The 19,751-nt window shown below is 36.7% G+C and overlaps 1 protein-coding gene across 3 annotated transcripts in view; it reads left to right on the top strand.

Moving 5' to 3' along the window:
- Positions 1-15,723, top strand: part of LOC110103919 (PH, RCC1 and FYVE domains-containing protein 1) — a 39,830-nt gene extending 24,107 nt beyond the window's left edge. For 2 of the 3 annotated variants that reach the window (XM_020832807.2, XM_020832805.2), the window contains 4 exons: positions 280-2,343; positions 2,431-2,577; positions 14,628-15,175; positions 15,270-15,723. In XM_020832807.2, the coding sequence (XP_020688466.1) occupies positions 394-2,343; positions 2,431-2,577; positions 14,628-15,175; positions 15,270-15,384 (2,760 nt within the window). In that variant the 5' untranslated portion in view covers positions 280-393 and the 3' untranslated portion in view covers positions 15,385-15,723. The remainder of the gene's footprint in view (positions 1-279; positions 2,344-2,430; positions 2,578-14,627; positions 15,176-15,269) is intronic. The other variant, XM_020832806.2, reaches the window with a different exon arrangement.
- The last annotated feature ends 4,028 nt before the right edge of the window (positions 15,724-19,751 follow it).

A 19,751-nucleotide genomic window follows, 5' to 3' on the forward strand; every position in this document is an offset into this window, starting at 1 on the left:
TATATATATATATATATATATATATATATATATATGCATTATTTTACTTTGAAACCCAAACCAGATGGGCTTTGGCTTCAGTTAGGTCATGCATAACTCTAAATTCAGGCCACGCTAAATTTGGATCTAGCGGTAGGGATCATTCAGCACCCACCTGTTAGTCAGGTCTTTTCTTGGTATATTATTTTCAATTCCTTAAGATGTATGTTAATGTTATCTATTTGCTATCCAAATTGTTTCTAACCATGTTTATGTATACTTTGTGAACATTTGTTTCAGAGCAGCAAGGGCTTGATATCTAGCAGTCCAAGTGACAACCCGTTGGGAACCTCACAGGATTCTCCTGGCAGAAAGGTATTCGATAACACATTGTCTAGAGAACCTCCTTAGAGTATGGTAAACATAGAAAGATCCGATGTGCAAATAAAAGGAGTCTCAGATGTTTTCAGAGTCAGTGTTTCTAGTGCTCCTAGCACGTCCAGCCATGGTTCTGCTCAGGATGAGTCTGAAGTTTTTGGGGATGTATATGTGTGGGGCGAGGTTGTGAGTGACTACTCCAGAATAGGCACTGAGAAAACTAGTAGTTTTTCTAGTACAAGAAATGATATCCTACAGCCAAAGCCTTTAGAATCTCATGTAGTTTTGGATGTTCAACATGTGGCATGTGGGGTAAGGCATGCTGTTCTTGTAACTAGGCAGGGAGAAGTATTTACATGGGGTGAAGAATCTGGTGGGCGGCTTGGTCATGGTGTGGCAATAGATGCTATTCACCCTCGTCTTGTTGAATCTTTATCAGTCTCTAACATTGATTTTGTTGCTTGTGGGGAATTTCATTCCTGTGCTCTTACTGCTAGCGGCGAACTTTATACTTGGGGTGATGGTGCCCATCAGTCAGGTTTACTTGGTCATGGTACAGATATCAGCCACTGGATTCCTAAAAGAGTTTCAGGACCTTTGGAAGGGCTGCAAGTTGCATCTGTTTCTTGTGGAACTTGGCACACTGCATTGATAAGTACAACGGGGCAGTTGTTCACATTTGGGGATGGTACTTTTGGTGTATTAGGCCATGGAAATAGAGAGAGTGTTTCATATCCTAGGGAAGTAGAGTCTTTGATGGGTTTGAAGACAGTTGCTGTTTCATGTGGAGTCTGGCATATGGCTGCTGTAGTAGAAGTTATCGTAACACAATCCAGTGCATCTTCTGGTAAACTATTTACTTGGGGTGATGGGGACAAATATCGGCTTGGGCATGGAGACAAGGAACCACGTCTAAAGCCCACATGCGTGCCATCCCTGATTGATTACAATTTTCACAAGTTAGCATGTGGTCATAGTCTTACAATTGGCTTGACTACTTCAGGCCACATTTTTACCATGGGAAGTACTGTTTATGGTCAGCTCGGGAATCCACATTCTGATGGAAAGCTTCCATGCTTAGTTGAGGATAAGCTTGCCAATGAATCTGTTAAATCAGTTGCTTGTGGTGCTTATCATGTTGCTGTTTTGACATCAAGAAGTGAAATTTACACGTGGGGAAAGGGAGCCAATGGACGATTGGGTCATGGAGACCTTGAAGATCGGAAGGCACCTACACTTGTTGAAGCTTTGAAGGACAGACCTGTCAAACACATTGCTTGTGGGGCAAATTTCACGGCTGCCATATGTCTGCATAAGTGGGTTTCTGGTGCTGAGCAATCTCAATGCACAGCATGCAGGCAGACATTTGGTTTCACTCGAAAGAGGCATAACTGTTACAATTGCGGTCTTGTGCATTGCCATTCTTGTAGTGCAAGAAAAGCTTTGAGGGCTGCATTGGCTCCTAATCCTAGGAAACCTTATCGGGTCTGTGATTCCTGTTATATGAAATTGAATAAAGCAATTGAATCTGGTGGAATGGACAAGAAAATTGCTTTACCTCGTTTATCAGGTGAAAGTAAAGACCGCTTTGACAAAGCAGATACAAAGATTTCCAAGGCTGCTTCACCTAGCAATTTGGATTTGATAAAAAATATTGATACGAATGCTGCTAAATGTGGAAAAAAATCTGAATCATTGCCTTTGATTCGTACTTCTCAATTCCCATCACTGCTACAACTCAGAGATATTGCCCTTCCTGTTGGGCCTGATATGCTGCAAGCTAACCCCAGAATAGCAAACATTTCTGCTGTTCAGTCTAACAATCATTTCCGGGCTGTTTCTCCATTTTCAAGGAAACATAGTCCTCCGCGTTCTGCAACTCCCATTCCAACAATGTATGGTCTTTCATTCTCCAAAAGCATAGCGGATAGCCTTAAGAAAACAAATGAGCTTTTAAACCAGGAAGTTCAAATGCTACGTGCACAGGTAATGTAGCTAACTCTTAAGTTGTGTCGTTTAGAGTATCCATCATTTTGTTTGGTTGAAATTTATATTGTAATGATGGGAAATTAGGTTAATAGCTTGAATCAGCGCTGTGAACTTCAAGAAATTGAGATACAGAAGTCAGCAAAGAAAATTAGGGAAGCCATGGTGCTTGCTACAGAGGAATCTGCGAAGTCAAAAGCTGCAAAAGAAGTTATCAAGTCTCTTACGGCACAGGTGAAATTTAAATCTCCTCCTTGGCACTTATCTTGCCCTTTCACTCTTTTATTTTTGCTTCTATCTTAAAAGAAATTTGGTGCATTTGAAATAAAATTTGTTTGTAAGATAAAGGGTAATGATTTTTTGTTGTGCATTATCTGATATTCTTAAATGTATCAAATATCTTATTTTTTTTGCAGTTTATAGATGTTTGATTCCTACAAGTTTATATTCCCTAGGTTCATGCAAACAATGATATGGCTTTACAATTTAAAAAATGTGATTTTTCCATATGGAACCTCATAATAAGGTGATGTAGAACGGGAGCTTGTTTCTCTTGCAATTGGGGGAAGAACAAAAGAACCCTTTCAAAAATTTGAAATATGACTTCAGATTTTTGAATAAAAATCTGAGAGAAATCTGATAGGAAGTAGTCCAGGGAGAATTCAGCTTGATTGGGAAGAGAATAAGTGGGGAGAGGAGTAACCAAAGGGAGGCCTTGAATGCTTCGGCTAACAGCAGGTTAGCCCATTAATTTCTTTCCCCAAATCTGCCTTCTCCCGTGAACAGATTTTGAGAAAATCCACTAAGGGGGAAGAGGTGAGCTGAAAGGTAATTTAGGAAATAAAATTAAAATCCTAAGCTGTTACGTGAAGAAGCTCACGTAATTGGGCTTTGATTGTTTCGGCTAACAGCAGCAGCAATTAAGGGCTTGATCTTTGAAATTCACGGCTGGTAGGAAGGAGGCAATATCTTCCAAAGAAAGGTGAGAGGGAATTTCAAATCAAAAATGAGTTTGGCAAGATTTAATGAGGGGATGCTTAGGCAACAGAACTTGGAATGTGAGGGTGACGTGAATATGGGGGAGGATTTATTTCCAAAGCTAATTTCAGGTTTTGAAAAATTTCGGTAGGAGGAGATTTAGGGGTTTTGAAATATTTTCAAAAGAGAGACTTGACTTAAGGAAGTAAATCTAAATCCAAGCCAATGAAGGTGCCGGCAGCATTAATGGGCAAGAGGGAATTTGGGGGTGAGGTGTCATGCTTGCATAAATGTAAATTTAGGATTAGGAAAGTAATTAACCAAATCCAATTGAATTTGAAATTCAAAAGAATTGATTAAGAACTTTCCAAAATAGAATGAAAAAATTAGGAAAGAATCCAAATTTCAAATTAGTGGAATTTGAAAATTTGAAAACCGCCCAAAATTAGATCACCCAAATTAAGTTTGAATTACATCATGAATGAGACCAATACTTTTCTAAAATAGCTTTCTAATTTAGGAAACTATTTGAAATTCGAAATTCAAATTTCAAAGGATGAAAATAATTTCCTAAATTATTTGAACTCTTTAGGCAAGCATTAAGGTGACATTGACTCCTCATTCATGGAGACAAACAAGAGTGGCCGGCGGTGGAGGAGCTAATTGGGAAGATGGCCGGCGACCAAGAGGGGACGGATGGAGGTGGCCGAGGCTATGGGGAATTTTTAGTAGAGCTTGGTGTATGGAGGAAGTTGGGGGAAATTTGGTGGAGTTGGATGCGACGAAGACGAATGATGGAAGGTGGCGAGGGAAGATGAAAATACAAAGACGGAATAAAGAACACAAAAACCAAAGAAAGAAGATAAACGAAAGAGAGAAATAAGAACCGCGAGCCTCGAACTCTTCCGAAGACTGACGGGTGATGCTTTTGCCCTTCTCCAAGGGACTTTAAATCACGAGCCCGGACCCATCCTGCGGCTGGTGACAACTTCGATCCATTCCCATAGGAATCTCACTAACGCTCTCTCACAAGAAGAACACAAGTGTGGAAAACACAAAATTTTCATATCAAATTAACCATCCATTACAATAGCTTAAGGCCCTTATTTATAGGCCATAACATGAGAAAATAGAAAATTACAAAAACGCCCCTTGGGCCATAACACTCAAATAAACTAACCTAAAACATAAAATAATAGCTAAAATTCATAAAATAAATCTTAAATAACAATATAAATTAGAGTCGTCGATTTACGACGCCTCCTGTGATAGATGCGCCAGATCTTCGTGCCGATGTCCGCATCATAAGGTTTGAGTCTTCCATTTATAACTGCGAATGCAAAGGTTTAACGGTCTTTGTATGCACTTGACTTTTTTGTTTTCTTCATTTTAAAATTATCTCAGGACGTAGTTTTTCAAATAATGGTGACTTCAGAAGAGTTAATGTTCATGAGTTAAACATAAGGCTCTTGTCCAACATGCCAAGAATACTCATGCAGGTGTAATCTTATGAAAATGGATACTATCACAATTCTCATTTGCTCTCATGGATGCAATTTTTCTATTCATTGCCAATTTGTCTCTACCTATAGTTCACATTGAATTTTTGGTGTTTATGTTTATTCTTCAACCTTTGATTTCCTCAAGAGTGCCTTTGTCACGACTTTGATGTGACAGAGATCATGTTTAGGATTTTATAATGCAACTAATTTGATTCTTAGTATTAATACGTGAAGAAATTGAGGATTCATATATCATATATTCATCAAATAATTCAACCACTTTTTTTCTTTAGTTTTAAACAAGCAATCCTATAATTATAACTCAAATGATAACGAAAGTTGAACTAGTAATCACGAAGGATTGAGTTGCACCATGAAAATTAGATGGTTGAGTTCTCATTGTAGTTGGAGTACTTAGTTAAGCCAATACAAGGGTGTCATCCTTCAAGGGTTTGATTGGTAAATAAGCTGGCTTTAGTGGAATGCTTCGAGACTCAAGATGTCAAGAATGAATTGTTAAATGATCGAGTAAATATGAAAAACTATGATGAGAAATTTAGGAGATTTTTAATAGACTTAATTGAGTAACACTAAAAATACTTGATTTGCAAATTTGAAAAGATTTGATTGTAATCAACAACAACACCAAATATAAGGTACATTTGACAACAAAATTTCTTTGTTAAGAGTATTAGGTAGTAGGTACGACCAGAGGTCATCAGAAATTTGAGTTTGACACAAATATGAGGATTTGAAAAAAACATACCGCTATTGTGGAAGTGTGATATTGTTGTAGGAATGCATGTGATGAGAATTTTAAAGGCCCCGTCAGAGAGGTGTTTTTATAGTAGATGGAAGAGCGCAATTAGTGCTAGGTAGGGCTTAGTAATATGGAGCAAGGGTTTGGATAACACAAATGTTGTCAATCCCGAGTTTGCTCTACATTGGACTCAATTTTAAAATATCCCAAAATCTCAAGTAAACATCGCAACGAAACAAGCAGGAAAAATAGAAAAGCAGTTGAATGTAAAGGATACTAGGATTTAACGTGGAAAAATTCGAAATCGGAAAAAATCATGGAGCTACACCACACCAAAAAATGCACTATAAATTGGGAGAAATAAGTACAAATCTCTATTCTATCTCTCTTTCCTTCTCTTCTCTCTTATGCTGTTCTCACCCTCAAAGCACAAGAGAAAGTCAAGTAAATGTCACGAAGGGAAGCCACCCTTTAAAAAAAACAAGAAATAAAACTATTCAGTCTGCCTCGCAACGTAGCGGTGCCAATTTGGAAAACTGCGGCACTCCACAATGCTATGGCGTTGAATCTGGATCGTTGCGGCGCTCTACTCTATGTCATTTCTCCTAGCAAACTTTGCTTCATCGGGGCGCTTGGGTACACAGCGTTGGGGTGCTAGGGTACACCACGCCAGGGTGTTTGGGTATGCAGCTTCTGGGTGTTATACAAAAAAAAAAAAGGGTGCTGACCAAAGCAGGGGGAGGATCACTGCTCTCCCCAAGCTAGCACTACAAATTGACTTTAGTTCCGAGGCAATAGTACAATTTGATTGATCGACATAATCAGATTCCACACAGAACTAGCACATTTATCATTTTAGGTGGTAGGTGAGTGGGGGCAATGCGACCTGGATAGGCTGTGTAACCCAGTAGAGGCAATGTGACATCGATAGGATATGAATCCTATGGGTGATTGAGGCCGTGCAATCTCAGGTGCCTTTGGGCTAATGGTCCTTGATCTAATCATCTAGACATGACACTTTCTAAGGCTAAAAAAGAGAATTATGAGTTGAACTGAATCTATTTCTGATTATCTATAGTAATGTATGAAGTATAGTTAAGAAAATAATTGACAATGTGAGATTTACCGAGTGTAGTATTTTCATGTTAAATACTACTACCCTAATGTGATGATATTAATATAACATTCTACATAACTGTCATGTGTAGCAATATTTTCACTTGTTATGTTGTAATCTACTGTGTATTATTCCTAATAAAATATTATATATAGTTTTCTTTTTATTACATTTGCTTGTTGATACACATGTAAGTATTGTGTTTCCTATACTTGAATACTGAATTAGAGTTGCATATCTTTATAGGCGTCATAGCTCAACAAAGGGTTTTATTGTCTATTGTAGAAAAGGGGAAGTATAAGGTTGAGCCAAAATAGGGTCATTTTTAGTTTTTTAATGTTATTTTGTCAATGTAATCTTTTATTATTTTAGTAGTTTGTTATAGCTACATGCTTTGGGTTTCTTGTAGTTGCTCTGTAGATAAAAATTTTGGAAATAAAATTCTAGATACCTTTCGCTTATGATTGATGGTTCAAATTATGATATTTTTTATAATTGTGTTTCATATAAATGACATGAATTGTACTGAAATGAAAATTGATATGATGTAAATGATGGGTGGCCTCTCCTCCATTGTCCCACGTCGATTATTAGTAGTAGTGTTGGTTGGGGGTGTGACCAATGGTGTCTATTAGACATCAACAAATGCTATTAGATCCTAAAATGGTTCAATTAAATTATGAAGCATGGGCTGCAAACTTGATAGACCAACCTACAAGCATAAAAGTCTACCAAAGAAGAATAAGAAAAAAGAGACATTCCACGTTAATACTATAACAAGCAAAGGACAACAATATATCTTTTGCCAATTAAAGTACAAATTAAATAGTCTTTATATATATATATATACATATATATATACATACATATATATATATATATATATATTTAATTACTAGTTTATTTTCTTTTATTCTACTTTAATTTTGTGTTAGATAGACTGGTTCTACATTGTTAACTTGGTCTACCAAGTATTATAAATATCCCTCCTATTGTAAGAAAATATTAGGGAATGAATAAACTTCTGATTTCTCTTTTCTCTTCCTGGTAGTCTACACCTACTCTAAAGGTGCTATTGCTTCTTGGAAGATCAAGAAGCTAAACAAATGGTGCTCTCGTTATGCTAAGCTCAAACCACCGCAAGTTCTTTCTCATCCTACAATCCTTTCTGCCATCCTCATGCATCAGCTTTTTGTCTGTTTTGTTGTTTGTTCCATCAAACTTCGTTCCAGTTGATTACGTCTTAGTTGATTGCAAATATTTTGGCATATTGTGTCCTATCTGAAAGTTTTAGCATTCAAGAATATTCCAACAAGTCCGCCTGTAGTTTTCAAGACCTATGGATTCTTGCATCAGCCGACCCTACACCTCTTGCAATTGTTGATCTTTTTCTTTTCATGATTGCATCAGGTTCTTCGTTCCTTTGATTTTTAAACTAATTTTGCATTTCCAAATTCATACTTATACTAGTTTTTTTTCTTTCTTTATTCCAGGTATCGATTCTTGTCAATTAACATGAAGAACGGATATTTAGTGGAAGATCTATTTTAATGTAAAATAATTAAGATTTATAATTTACCAAAATTCAAAAGCTTTCCAACAAGCTGATGTTCAATTTGCTTCCATTGGCTTATCATTTCAACAATTCCATGCTTTCATGGATTCTGTTGACAAAAGCTTGATAGTTTGTTGCTTGACTGTACATCTCCTCCACTACATCTAGATCCTTCTTCTTCCTCTGACATCCTTGATTCCATCGGACAAATTCCTTCTCATAATCGTCACCTTCCCTTATAGGTTTTTTCCCCCTTAAATCAATGAAAATTGAACTTGCTTTAATGGATCTGATGTTGAAACATGGACCTTTAAAGCATGATAATACTTTGATTTTCACATTATTCCTGATTGTAATTGTGTTAGTATTGCCTCATTTAATCTTGAAGGTGTAATGGCTACATGGTATCAATGGGTATGCATGAAAGGCCATTTACTTTCTTGGCCCGAATTTCTTTGATATTTGCAACAACGTTTTGATATTTCTCCATATGAAGATTTACATGTAAAAATTCCAAATTAATTAAAAAATTTTCTATTATGGAATACCAAACTTCATTTGAAAAACTTGCTTTAAAAGTTCCAAATTTATTTGAATATACTTTCATTAGTTATATCATTTTCGGATTTAAACAAGAATTATGTCACGAGCTTTTACTTGCAAGACTTGCTACCATGCTGGCTGCTATATGGAATTAGCTAGGCATCGTGAATCCAAAATCCAATAATTTTTCTTAGTTCCATCATCCGCTTGTCTCAAAACGTTTCCTCACAAGCACAAAAATCCTATTCATACACCTACTCCAATACAAAATCCCAATCTTCCATCCCCTCGACCCTGTCAAATCTTCACAACCCTTAAGCTTCAAACCTTCCAATATGCAAATTCTCACCAACCAAAATTCAATTTCATCGTTAAAAAGGTCTTTGCTTAAATTGTGATGCTAAATTTGATCATCAATATTATTGTCCAAATAAATTTTACCTTTCACTTGGCACCAACGATCAAGATGTGGTAGATGACCCCCTCCCCTCTAGCAAAATTAAGGATAATCAAGATCTGCAACTGGAAATTATCCCAAATGCTTTAGCCTTCCAATTCGATCCTCATTCTTTTCAATTAACCTGCGTAATTAACAATCACAACCTAAAGAATTCAAGTTTTCTGTCAGAAACGGAAACTTATTATTATGTAAGGCTATATTTTCCAAAATCAACACTACTATGCAAGACTATCATGTTCTTTTAGACTTATTTGTTCTCTCAATTCATGGTGTTGATATAATTTTTGGCCAACTATTTCATCTTTCTTTAGAATTAAATGTAGATGAGTTGTCAACTGAGAAAGAAAAAAATTTAGAGCTCAACTTAATGTTATATGATACTTTAATACAATTCATATATTTTATGTTGTTTTGTTCTTGTAATTTTTGGATTTCAATTCTATTTCACATAATTTATCGCTTAACACTTTACATTTTATACATTTTTTTGTTTCATATATATATATATATATATATGTTACTTCATAGTTAAATAGAAAGTTAATATGTCATCTTTTAACATATTATTTGAATATTGTATAAGAAATCAATTTTAACTTTTATTTTGACTTCACGCAATTTTTAGATTTTGAGGCTTACGCCTCGCCTCACAAATGAAAAACGCCTCAATACCCAATTGCGCAATTTTAAACTTTGGCTTCACGCATTATACAACTTCGTGGTTAGCGTCATTGTCAGGTATTACTGCAATGGATATTAAATCTACCTGATGATGCAACATGGGAAAATTTTTTAGCCTTGTCTGTCTTTTCCTTCTCTCAACCTTGAGGACAAGGTTATTTTCTATGACGATGGGAGTGTTAGACATCAACGCTTACTATTAGATCTTTAAATATTTCAATCAAATTGTGAAGTACATGCTACAAACATGATAGACCAACCTACAAGCATAAAAGTTTACCAAAGAAGGAATAAAATAATATTCCAAATTGACACGACAACAAGCAAAAGATAACAATATATCTTTGACCAAATAAAGTACAAACTAAATAGTCTATACATATGTAATCAGCACTATTTTATTTCTTTTATTCTGTTTTAAGATTGTGTTAGGTAGACCGGTTCTATAATGTAAATTTGGTCTACCCAAGTATTATAAATATTCCTCTAATTGTAAGAAAAAGGTATGGAATGATTAAAATTCTTATTTTTCTCTTCTTTTGTTCTCTTAGGAGTTTACACCTACTCTAAATGTGCTATTGCTTCTTGGAAGATCAAGAAGCTTAACAGAGTCAGAAAAGCTTATGCTTTTAGGTTGAAAATATGTTTAACCCCTTGTTTATACGCATTGATAAGTGGTATTAAACCTGATGGTTTGACATAGATTGAATATTTTATACAATTTGTGTTTCCAATGAGTTTTGCTTCTTTCTACCATGGTGCAACAAAGGTTTATGCGCTCATGACTCCCACATAAGCTTTAAATAGTTGAGCGGGCTATTATTGCTTGATACTAGACGTTGAACACCTTTTGTTTTATGTGGGAGTAATAGTTAATGTGGAAAGTTCTAACTTCAGGGAGATTGGTTAGGCACATTAGTGTATTTAATTAGTTGAAGCACGTAAGTGTATTTAATTAGTCCCACATTCGATTGGTGAATAATATATTGATGTAGAAATAGCAAGTGATTGGGCTTCTCACTTTAAGCTCAAGTTTTTTTGCACTGAATACATATTTGGCCACTAGTGTTTTATGCTCAACTTTGATGCCCCTTTGGTTTCATACTTCCTAGCATTGTCAAGGTACATAAAACACCTTAAAAAAAAAATAAAAATACGTAAAACACCTATAAGATGAATTTTATCGGGGGACTTGCTTGCTTCCTCTGACACTAGGGTTAGTTAAAGTTTTGATGATTTGCCGAGTTCTATTTGCTCAGTTCTCCTATAAGGTGACGCTCATCATCATTAAGTTGTCAGTCTACTTCAAACAAAGAATATCTAGTGATTCTCAGCATGGAGTACTTCTGTTGCCTATTTTTTTAGCATTTGACAAAAATTTAAGCATTGTGTGCCAGAGTAATAGATTGTGGTTACTATTCACCCAGAAATAAACTTGTTGCGTCCAGGAGTATTCGCGGCGGTAGAGAAATATAAGATTTAACATCTTAGCGTTGTACGAAAATCCGGCATGCAATCAGATAAAGAGAGAGGGTCTAGCATTTATGAGACACCAAGATTTTTACGTGGAAAACCCCTGTAAAAAGGGGGAAAAATCACGAGGCCTAGCCCAGTTCGAACGAATCCACTAGTATTTGTAGTCGATTACAAATGAGGCCCTTCCTTGGGAGAAGGCCTTACCTTGATGTACATCTTATAGAGTACATTACATGATGTAAATACAAAGAGCTACTATCAACATATTTGCTTTGTTAGAATGACTGTAGTCGGCGGGCGACGTAGGTCAGGAGGACCGTAGTCAGCTGGCGACGGAGAACTGTAGTCGGCGGGCGACGTAAGTCAGGAGGACCGTAGTCGGCGAGCGATGGAGGTCGGAAAGACTGTAGTCGGCGGACGACATAAGTCAGGAGGACCGTATTCAACGGGAGGCGGATGTCGGAAAGACTGTAGTTGGCGGGTGACGTAAGTCAGGAGGACCGTAGTCGGCTGGGGACGGAGGTCGGAAGGACTATAGTCTGACGACGAAGATCAATAGGATAGCGTCAAGTAGAAGTCCAACAATGGAAAGAAATGCATCTTCGCATAGACGTCCAGCGAAGTCCGATAACCCATAGAAGTCCGGCGTCGGGTAAAAACTTGGCGGAGAGTGAAGGTTAGACGTCGGGTAGAAGTCCGACGTCTGTTGGTGGCAGATGAGAACTCCGGCTTCACTTGGGCGGAGTTTTGGCGTTAAGAGGGAACTCTGTTGTTAATTGGGAAGGATTTCAGCATCACGTGGAAGTTGTGCAGAATTCCTGCGTTTCCTGAAAATCCGGCAGAGTTCCGGCGTCTTCAGGCGGCAGGAAGAGCTCCGGCGGTGGTCGAGGAGGTGAGGAATCTCCTTTTCCCCTTTCTCCTCTTCTTCTTCTCTCTCTTCCCTTGACTCCCTTTGGTGTAGAATGAGGGCTCTATTTATAGTTTTTCTGGACTGACATAGCCCGTAAATTGGCGTGAGATCAGGGGCGAATTGGGAGTGTTTTGAATGGACGGCCGATATTGAATCCTTTGATCATGCACCGTTCGTTGGGCATTTGAAGGTCTTAATGATGTAGGAATTCGACGATCTTGGGCTCGTTGGATTTGTCTCGTTGAGCCGTTCGATTCGAGTATGAGCTTGTCAAAAACGGATACCATTTGGTAACTCAAATTGCGGTTTGAACCTTCCAACAGCGCTTTGAGCCCTTGATTCGGACTCATTTGGGCTCGGATTGGGTTGAATTTGGTGTCGTTGGATTCGTATTTCCGAGACGCTCAGTTTGACTATAAGCCCGCTGAAATCGGAGTTAGGGTGCTCCCAAAATTAATTTTTGAAGTTTCCAACTAGCTTTTGCCTCGAGATTCGTGCCCGATCAAGTTAATTTTATGATGACGTATCAAAACTCTTACTGGACTATGTGTTCTCTATAAATAAGACCCGGGGACTCTTGAGAGCTAGCGAGTGCTATCGAAGGGTGTTGCTTTTCCTAAGGATTGCAACATGACATTATTATCCCGTTTAACCTTAATGACTCAATCCATGCATTATGAGCTTTATTTTATTTAATATTTATTTTTTATTAAGGTATGGAGAGCATTTACTTTTATCTTCATAATCCAATCCCGTAGGTTGCTCATATTCCTGTTGAGAAAGCAGAGCAAAGAATAGACTATCTGTCCATCATCTCTCTTCCACGATCTGCCATCAAGGGACCATCATATCTCTTGCATGATCTGTGCCTTAAAGTGAAGCAGGACGAGAACTTTCTTCGCCTGCTCCAAAATTGAGCATAGTGATCAACAACTATTGTAACATATCTTGATTAGGGGAAGGGGGACATAAAGATTAAGAAATTTTTTGGCTTACAAAGCTTTTCAACATTATTTTGAAGACTAAAAAGATACCAGAAGAATGGAGGAGTGTATTGGTTCCTATTTTGAAGAATAAATATGATGCACAAGAGTGTAAATTATAGAGGAATTAAGTTAATGTGTCATATTTTAAAACTATAAGAGAGTTATTGAGCTTAGGTTATGACATGATATTAATGTTTCTCAAAATCAGTTTGGATTCATGCTGGGTAGGTTACTATGGAAGCTATACATTTATTGAGAGGTTTGATGGAGAAGTATAGAGATAATAAGGAGGATCTACATATAATATGTATTGATATAGAGAAAGCTTATGATAAAATTTCAAGAGAAGTGCTATGGAGAGTTTAGAAAAAAAAAGTGGTTAATAATGATTATACTTATGTTATTAAGGATATGTATGCCGGAACTTTTATGTGTTCAAACACAAGGTAGTTTGACCAAGTGTTTTGCTATTCAGTTTGATTACATCATGGATCAACTTTGAGCTCATGTCTTTTTGCTTTAGTCATGGATGTTCTTAGTAGACTGCTACAGGATGTACCATAATGTATGCTTTTTGTTGATGATATTCTTCTTGTTGATAAGACTAGAGAGGGAGTTGAAGTTTAAGTTGAATTTCAGAGGGAGTTGAAGGTAAGTTGAGGATGACCCTAATGTATGCTTTACTCGTAGAGACAGAATGCGAATCAAGCATATACGTGAAAAGGTAGGAGTAGCTCTAGTGGCAGATAAGATTAGAGAGAGAATCCACGTCGGTCTTCTGATGACCTAATTAGGAGATTAGATGTATTAGATTTGACCTATGTTAATAAAGGTAGAGATTGGCCTAAAAAGACTTGGTTAGAAAATATTAGAAATGATATTTTTTTATTAGATTTAAACGACAATTTGACTCTTAACATGATACAATAGAGAAAAATGATTTATGTAGCCAATCCCACGCAGTGGGATAAAGGCTTGTTGCTGTGATTGTTCAGCATTTCAAAGTTCGTCAAATTATGATTATCCATCTGTTTTAAATGAGATGAAGCATATTGGCTTCAACGATTTGATAGTGAACTCCTGTGGTAGTAAAATGTCTCACTTGGCTCCATCCCAGTTACGAGCTGATGGAACAACATTTTGATCTCGCAGGTGGATATTGCTTATAGCTTAATTTCATGAGTTTCAGTAATTTTAGGTGATGATATTTGTTCCCTTCAAATATCTGGACGGTATTTGCAGTCAGCTTTTTATTGACACATCTAACTTAATGGACACTGGTATTGATTTTTCTTTCTTTTGATTTAATTTTTCAGCTTAAGGATATGGCTGAGAGGCTCCCACAGGGTGTGTATGAAGAGGATCCCATTAAGGTAAGGCCGCTTCCGAATGGCATCGACTCACTTGCTTTTGATCACATGGATTCAATTGGAGCGCATAATTTGAAAAATAGAGATGATGGCTCACAGCAACCTCAAACCGCTGCTCAAACACCGTCTATTATTACTAATAGAATTTCAGAGCGGAATCGTGCACACACAGATGACATTGGAGCTAATGGAACCAATACAGACATTCAAAATCGTGGGGTTTCTAATCCAATTGGAATGGAAAAAATGATGAATACTAAAAATAGTAGTAATGCTGAACCAGAACCTCGCATGTCTAGCTCCAGGTCTGATTACTTCGATACTAATAATGCCAATTCTGTTCAAACTATGGAGAATGGTTCAAAGCCTAGGAGCCCAACTTCAACATTTAATCAAGTTGAGGCTGAATGGATTGAACAATATGAACCTGGTGTATATATTACGCTGACGGCTCTTCGAGATGGCACTCGAGATCTGAAACGAGTGCGTTTCAGGTACTTGAGACATTTCATGTTGCATGCAGTGCTTTTTGTTCATCATGTTCTAGTACTTATTGTTCATCATGTTGGATCTTTTCTGTTTTCACAGTCGACGAAGATTTGGAGAGCAGCAAGCTGAAGAATGGTGGTCGGAGAACCGTGAAAAAGTTTATGAGAAATATAATGTTCGAGGATCAGATAAGCCTTCATCGACTCCTACGTAATCTGGAGCGTCTTTGAAATGCTTCTTTTTGGGAGTTCTACAGATAAACCAGAGATGGAATAAGCAATGCCATCCTCTCTGACAAATGTTCGTATAAGCCTTCTTTGTTTTTGTTTTATATTTAAGAAAAATGATATATTTCTTTTCTTATCCATGGTAGTGTAATGTATATATACAGTCTCTAAATGGGTTTTTTACCGGGTAGAAGAATTGTTTCTTCCCTTTTCAATGTACAACCCTTTTTTTTTTATTTTTTATTTTTAGTTTGTTGAACTACGAATTTATTATTATAAGCTCCATGAAAGCAGAAATGTCTCAACAATACTCACCAAATTTGAAACTGCAGGCTCATTCACAACTTTTCATATGGTGTTTTGTATTTTATCTGTTTTCTTTTATAAAAATTTGGATATGGGTTTAAATGAGTTGAGTCAAATTTGAGCCATCTCTATGTTGAGCTTGAACTTCGGCTGAACTAATTAATCAATTTTGAAGTTCATGAATTCCAAGTGGCTCTGAAGTGGGGCAATTTATTACGTCCAGTCGCCGGACGTAGAGATCGTTCGGAGACCAATAAAATATTATTTTAAGTCAAGCGCTTCAAAAACGTAGGTAAAGTGCAAGTAAAGCGCAATCAAAGCGCAGGTAAAGCGTAGTCAAAATGCACTTAAAGCGTAGTTAAAGCGCAGTCAAAGCACAGTCAAAGTGTAGCATATGTGGTAAGTTTTTATTGGATGTCCGGACCTATTTTTTGATTTGATGACCGGTCCTAATAATTTGCCCTGAAGTGGACTCATTTAATAAGGGAAAATATTCTTATCCAAATATATATTATACTAAAAATACAAAAATGATATAAGAAATGAAAACTTAGGGGAGAAATAATGAGAAATTAATGGAGATAAATAGAGATTTTAAATATTTTTAATTATTTTGAACTTAAATTTTTTATTTTAATATATTTTAGTTGTATTTTACATCAGCAAAATCTCATTTTTCGATCTCAATTTTATTTATGCCATCTTATGCTGGCAAGTAGATGGCTGTTTAATTCTTTTTAAAGGGTATGATTTTAACTAAATGTACTTTTACTAACTTGAATACCATGGGGTTTCGGTTAAGTTCAATTGCATGTGTTTATGATTTTTTTCTTGTTATGCTTATGAATTTGAGGTTTTGTTGGATTCAAATTGGTTTATGAAAGATGTTAGACCTTCCTAGGAGGATGATTTGATGAGCCGCCACATGTCAGAATAAAGAGCGAGAGAGTTGAGAGAATAGATGAAAATCAGCAAAATATTTAAGAAATTGAGTTTGAATATCTATTATATCAGTTAATAAGTTTCCCAAACTAAAAAAAAAAAAGTTTCCCAAATTGTTCCTCATTATTCTTTATTTATAAGAGCTACATGAAAGAGAATGTAGAGAAAAAGTAAAAAAATATAACACCCCTATAACGCTACACATTGTCGTTGACACGTGTTGACTTTTGATTGGCTGAGAGAGAGCAAGGCTTGTGTAGTTTTGTCGATCTGTATCTAAGCGAGCTCGATAGTGTTGAGTGCGCACTAAGCGAGCTCTATAGTTTGGGTGAGCTTGGTAGTGTTGAGTAGGAGCAGATGAGTGAGTTTGAGGAGGAGGTTCTTGAATGCTATGTAAGACGATGGCAACTTGGTATTGAGCCTTGGATCACCTGGATGAGAATGCGAGTGATTCATGATCATAGATAATATGAGCTTGGTGATTTGCTGCCCATAGTGGGGTGAGCTGAGGGCTTCTTGAATAGTCACTTTTTTGTAGCTCAGCTTGGATATATGAGTTTTTGCTTGGAGGGAGTGATTGATGGATGTGGCAAACAAACATGTAGGGGGTGTTGAATTGTTCATGTGGAGGTTATGGTTCACTAGGCATTCGACGATCTCCTTAGTAAGCTTGGATGAGTAGCACCTGTTGATCCTTTGGGTGAGTTCTCTTGCGAGCTTTTGATGAGTAATCTCCTGTCATATAAGTGACTTCAACTATGTAGGGTGAGTTACTTTCATGTTATGTTGGGATACCTGCTAAATACTTGTGAAGATATATGAAAGTATATATTTAGTTCCCTAGTTCACTTGGCCTTTTGAAAGGCAAGTGACGAACATGATGAGTGAATGAAAGTGATGAGTATTAAATCAAGCTACCAATAATTAAGTTAAATACTTATTTGTAATTGATGTAATGTACAATTATAAGTTTTAGAATGTCTAATGGGGCTTTAAATGGCCGGGGATCGGGTTAGAGAAGTGAAAATGCAAGTTAGGAAAGCTGCTATGTGGGAGCTGCGACACAATGATTGGAAGCACCGTGGCATTGAGCTCTCAAAAATTTTAATAAAAAATATGTTTTTGGTGAATGTTGTTGCACCGGGTCCCAGGTGCGAATATTTTGGGATAATCTAAAAGATTCTCTAATGGCATTATAGTGTTGGGAAGGTGAGTACTGCGATGCTAGGTCAAAATAGTTGATGAGTGAGACTAAAGGTAGAATGGCTATAGTGAAATGATACGAGGTTAATATGCATCCAACCATCTCATTTCTCGGTTGCTGTTGAGCCACATGCAGCTTAAGATTGGTTAATGAGGGTAGAAAAGTTCTTTGATAGCTACAATATTCAGAGGGTAGGAAGGTTTTAATAGTTGTATTTGTGCTGGATGGAGAAGCCGAGCACTAGTGGATATTTAGGAAGAGTTTGCTGAGACTTTCAAGAGTTAGTTTATGTTGCCATCTACTAGGCACAAATGCATGAGTCTTTTCTACGGTTGGTGCAAGGGAGCGAGATAGTGATGTAGTATGAGCTAGAGTTTATAACTTCTGCCATGTATGCTCCCTAGTTAGTTAGCACTCCTGAAGAGAAAGTGTTATCAATTCCTATGAGGTCTGAGAGATAGTGAGAGACATCATTTTGTCCCATTTCATATTAGTGGCTTTTTTGAGTTTGTGGAGAGAGAAAGACTGGTATAGAATGATCTGATGTCCACCCAACAATAATGCGATGCTAGCAAGAAGTGGTTTGGAGGTGAACCTTCCAAAAGTGTATTTAGTGGGAAGAGGTTGAGAGTGGAAGCTGTTGATTCTAAGAGAGGATTCATGGAATTTTGGAGTGTTGGAGGATCTGTATCTATTAACAGTGCGACCATCTATGGTTTTTGTAAATGGAGGCATACATACTAATATTTTTTGTATATGGATCAATAATGTAGGTGTGGCCAGGCGGGAAGGTGGTGTAGTGCCTATAGAGAGCATTATAATGTAGACCCGAGGTAGGAGGCAGTTAGAGAGAGGCAAAAACCAACCTATTCTAGAGTAGTTATTGAGGCCTCTTTGACCCGTAGTGGAGGAGGATTTGGACCCTGAGGATATCACATGATTTTAACACAATTTGGAATCAAATTTACTCCTTTATGAGTTGTGAAATGGCAAGCTATAAAAGACTTCTTAGCAACTCATCTAGTACAAGATGATTGTCCTATAAATATTGAACTATGAGATGAACAAATTATGAAACTAGAGTCAAATAAAAAGTCTACCTGAGAATTTTATTTTTATGGTACTGCTTCCATTCAATAGGAACCATCAGATAACACTTCCCCAAGAAAAGTTAGTATCATTATAGTGTTAATCACTCCAGACAAAGGCTTAATATATTACTCTTACCACATGTCAGAACCCTAAACGAATAATGAAGCTAACTATGAGGCACTGAAAACTGGGTTAGAGTTGACAATCATAAATAAAATCCAAGGGATTAAAATTTTTGGAGATTCTCATCAAGCAATTAATTAAATAACTAGAATTTTCAAAGTGTTAATGAAAGTCTGATCCCCTATCACCAATATACAATACATCTTCTAAAATAAATTCTAAATGCGACATTATATAGAATTCCTCGTAGAGAGAATTTTATAGCTGATGGCAAAGAAAAATTAGCTAAAGCTTTGGCTTGTCCAGAAGGGGATTCAATTTTGATAAAATTACAAGGTTTTAAAGTGTTATCACCCATAATTTTTTTTTTGGTTTCTTGGTTCGACACTACAAAATCAAAATATCTATGAATAAAATCACATCAATCATAAAAATGCCACCTCTTGAAAGACTTATCCAATTGAGATATTTTCATAGTTGATTAGCATAACTTAGGAGATTGCGGGCTCCAAAAAATTGTGCCTCGATCTCCTTTTCTTTTTGGGGAGTTTTAATGAGTTAAGTTATGAGGTAAATTTTTAGAAGGCAGATTGGGTTTGAAATAAGACACTACACAGAGATTTCACTCTCATTTTGCGAGAACTTTAGATTTGAGTTTTGGTTTCCTATAGGCACAAACCCTTATAA

The sequence above is a fragment of the Dendrobium catenatum genome, unplaced genomic scaffold (assembly GCF_001605985.2).
Source record: "Dendrobium catenatum unplaced genomic scaffold, ASM160598v2 fragScaff_scaffold_697, whole genome shotgun sequence".
In the NCBI taxonomy this organism is placed as follows: Eukaryota; Viridiplantae; Streptophyta; class Magnoliopsida; order Asparagales; family Orchidaceae; genus Dendrobium; species Dendrobium catenatum.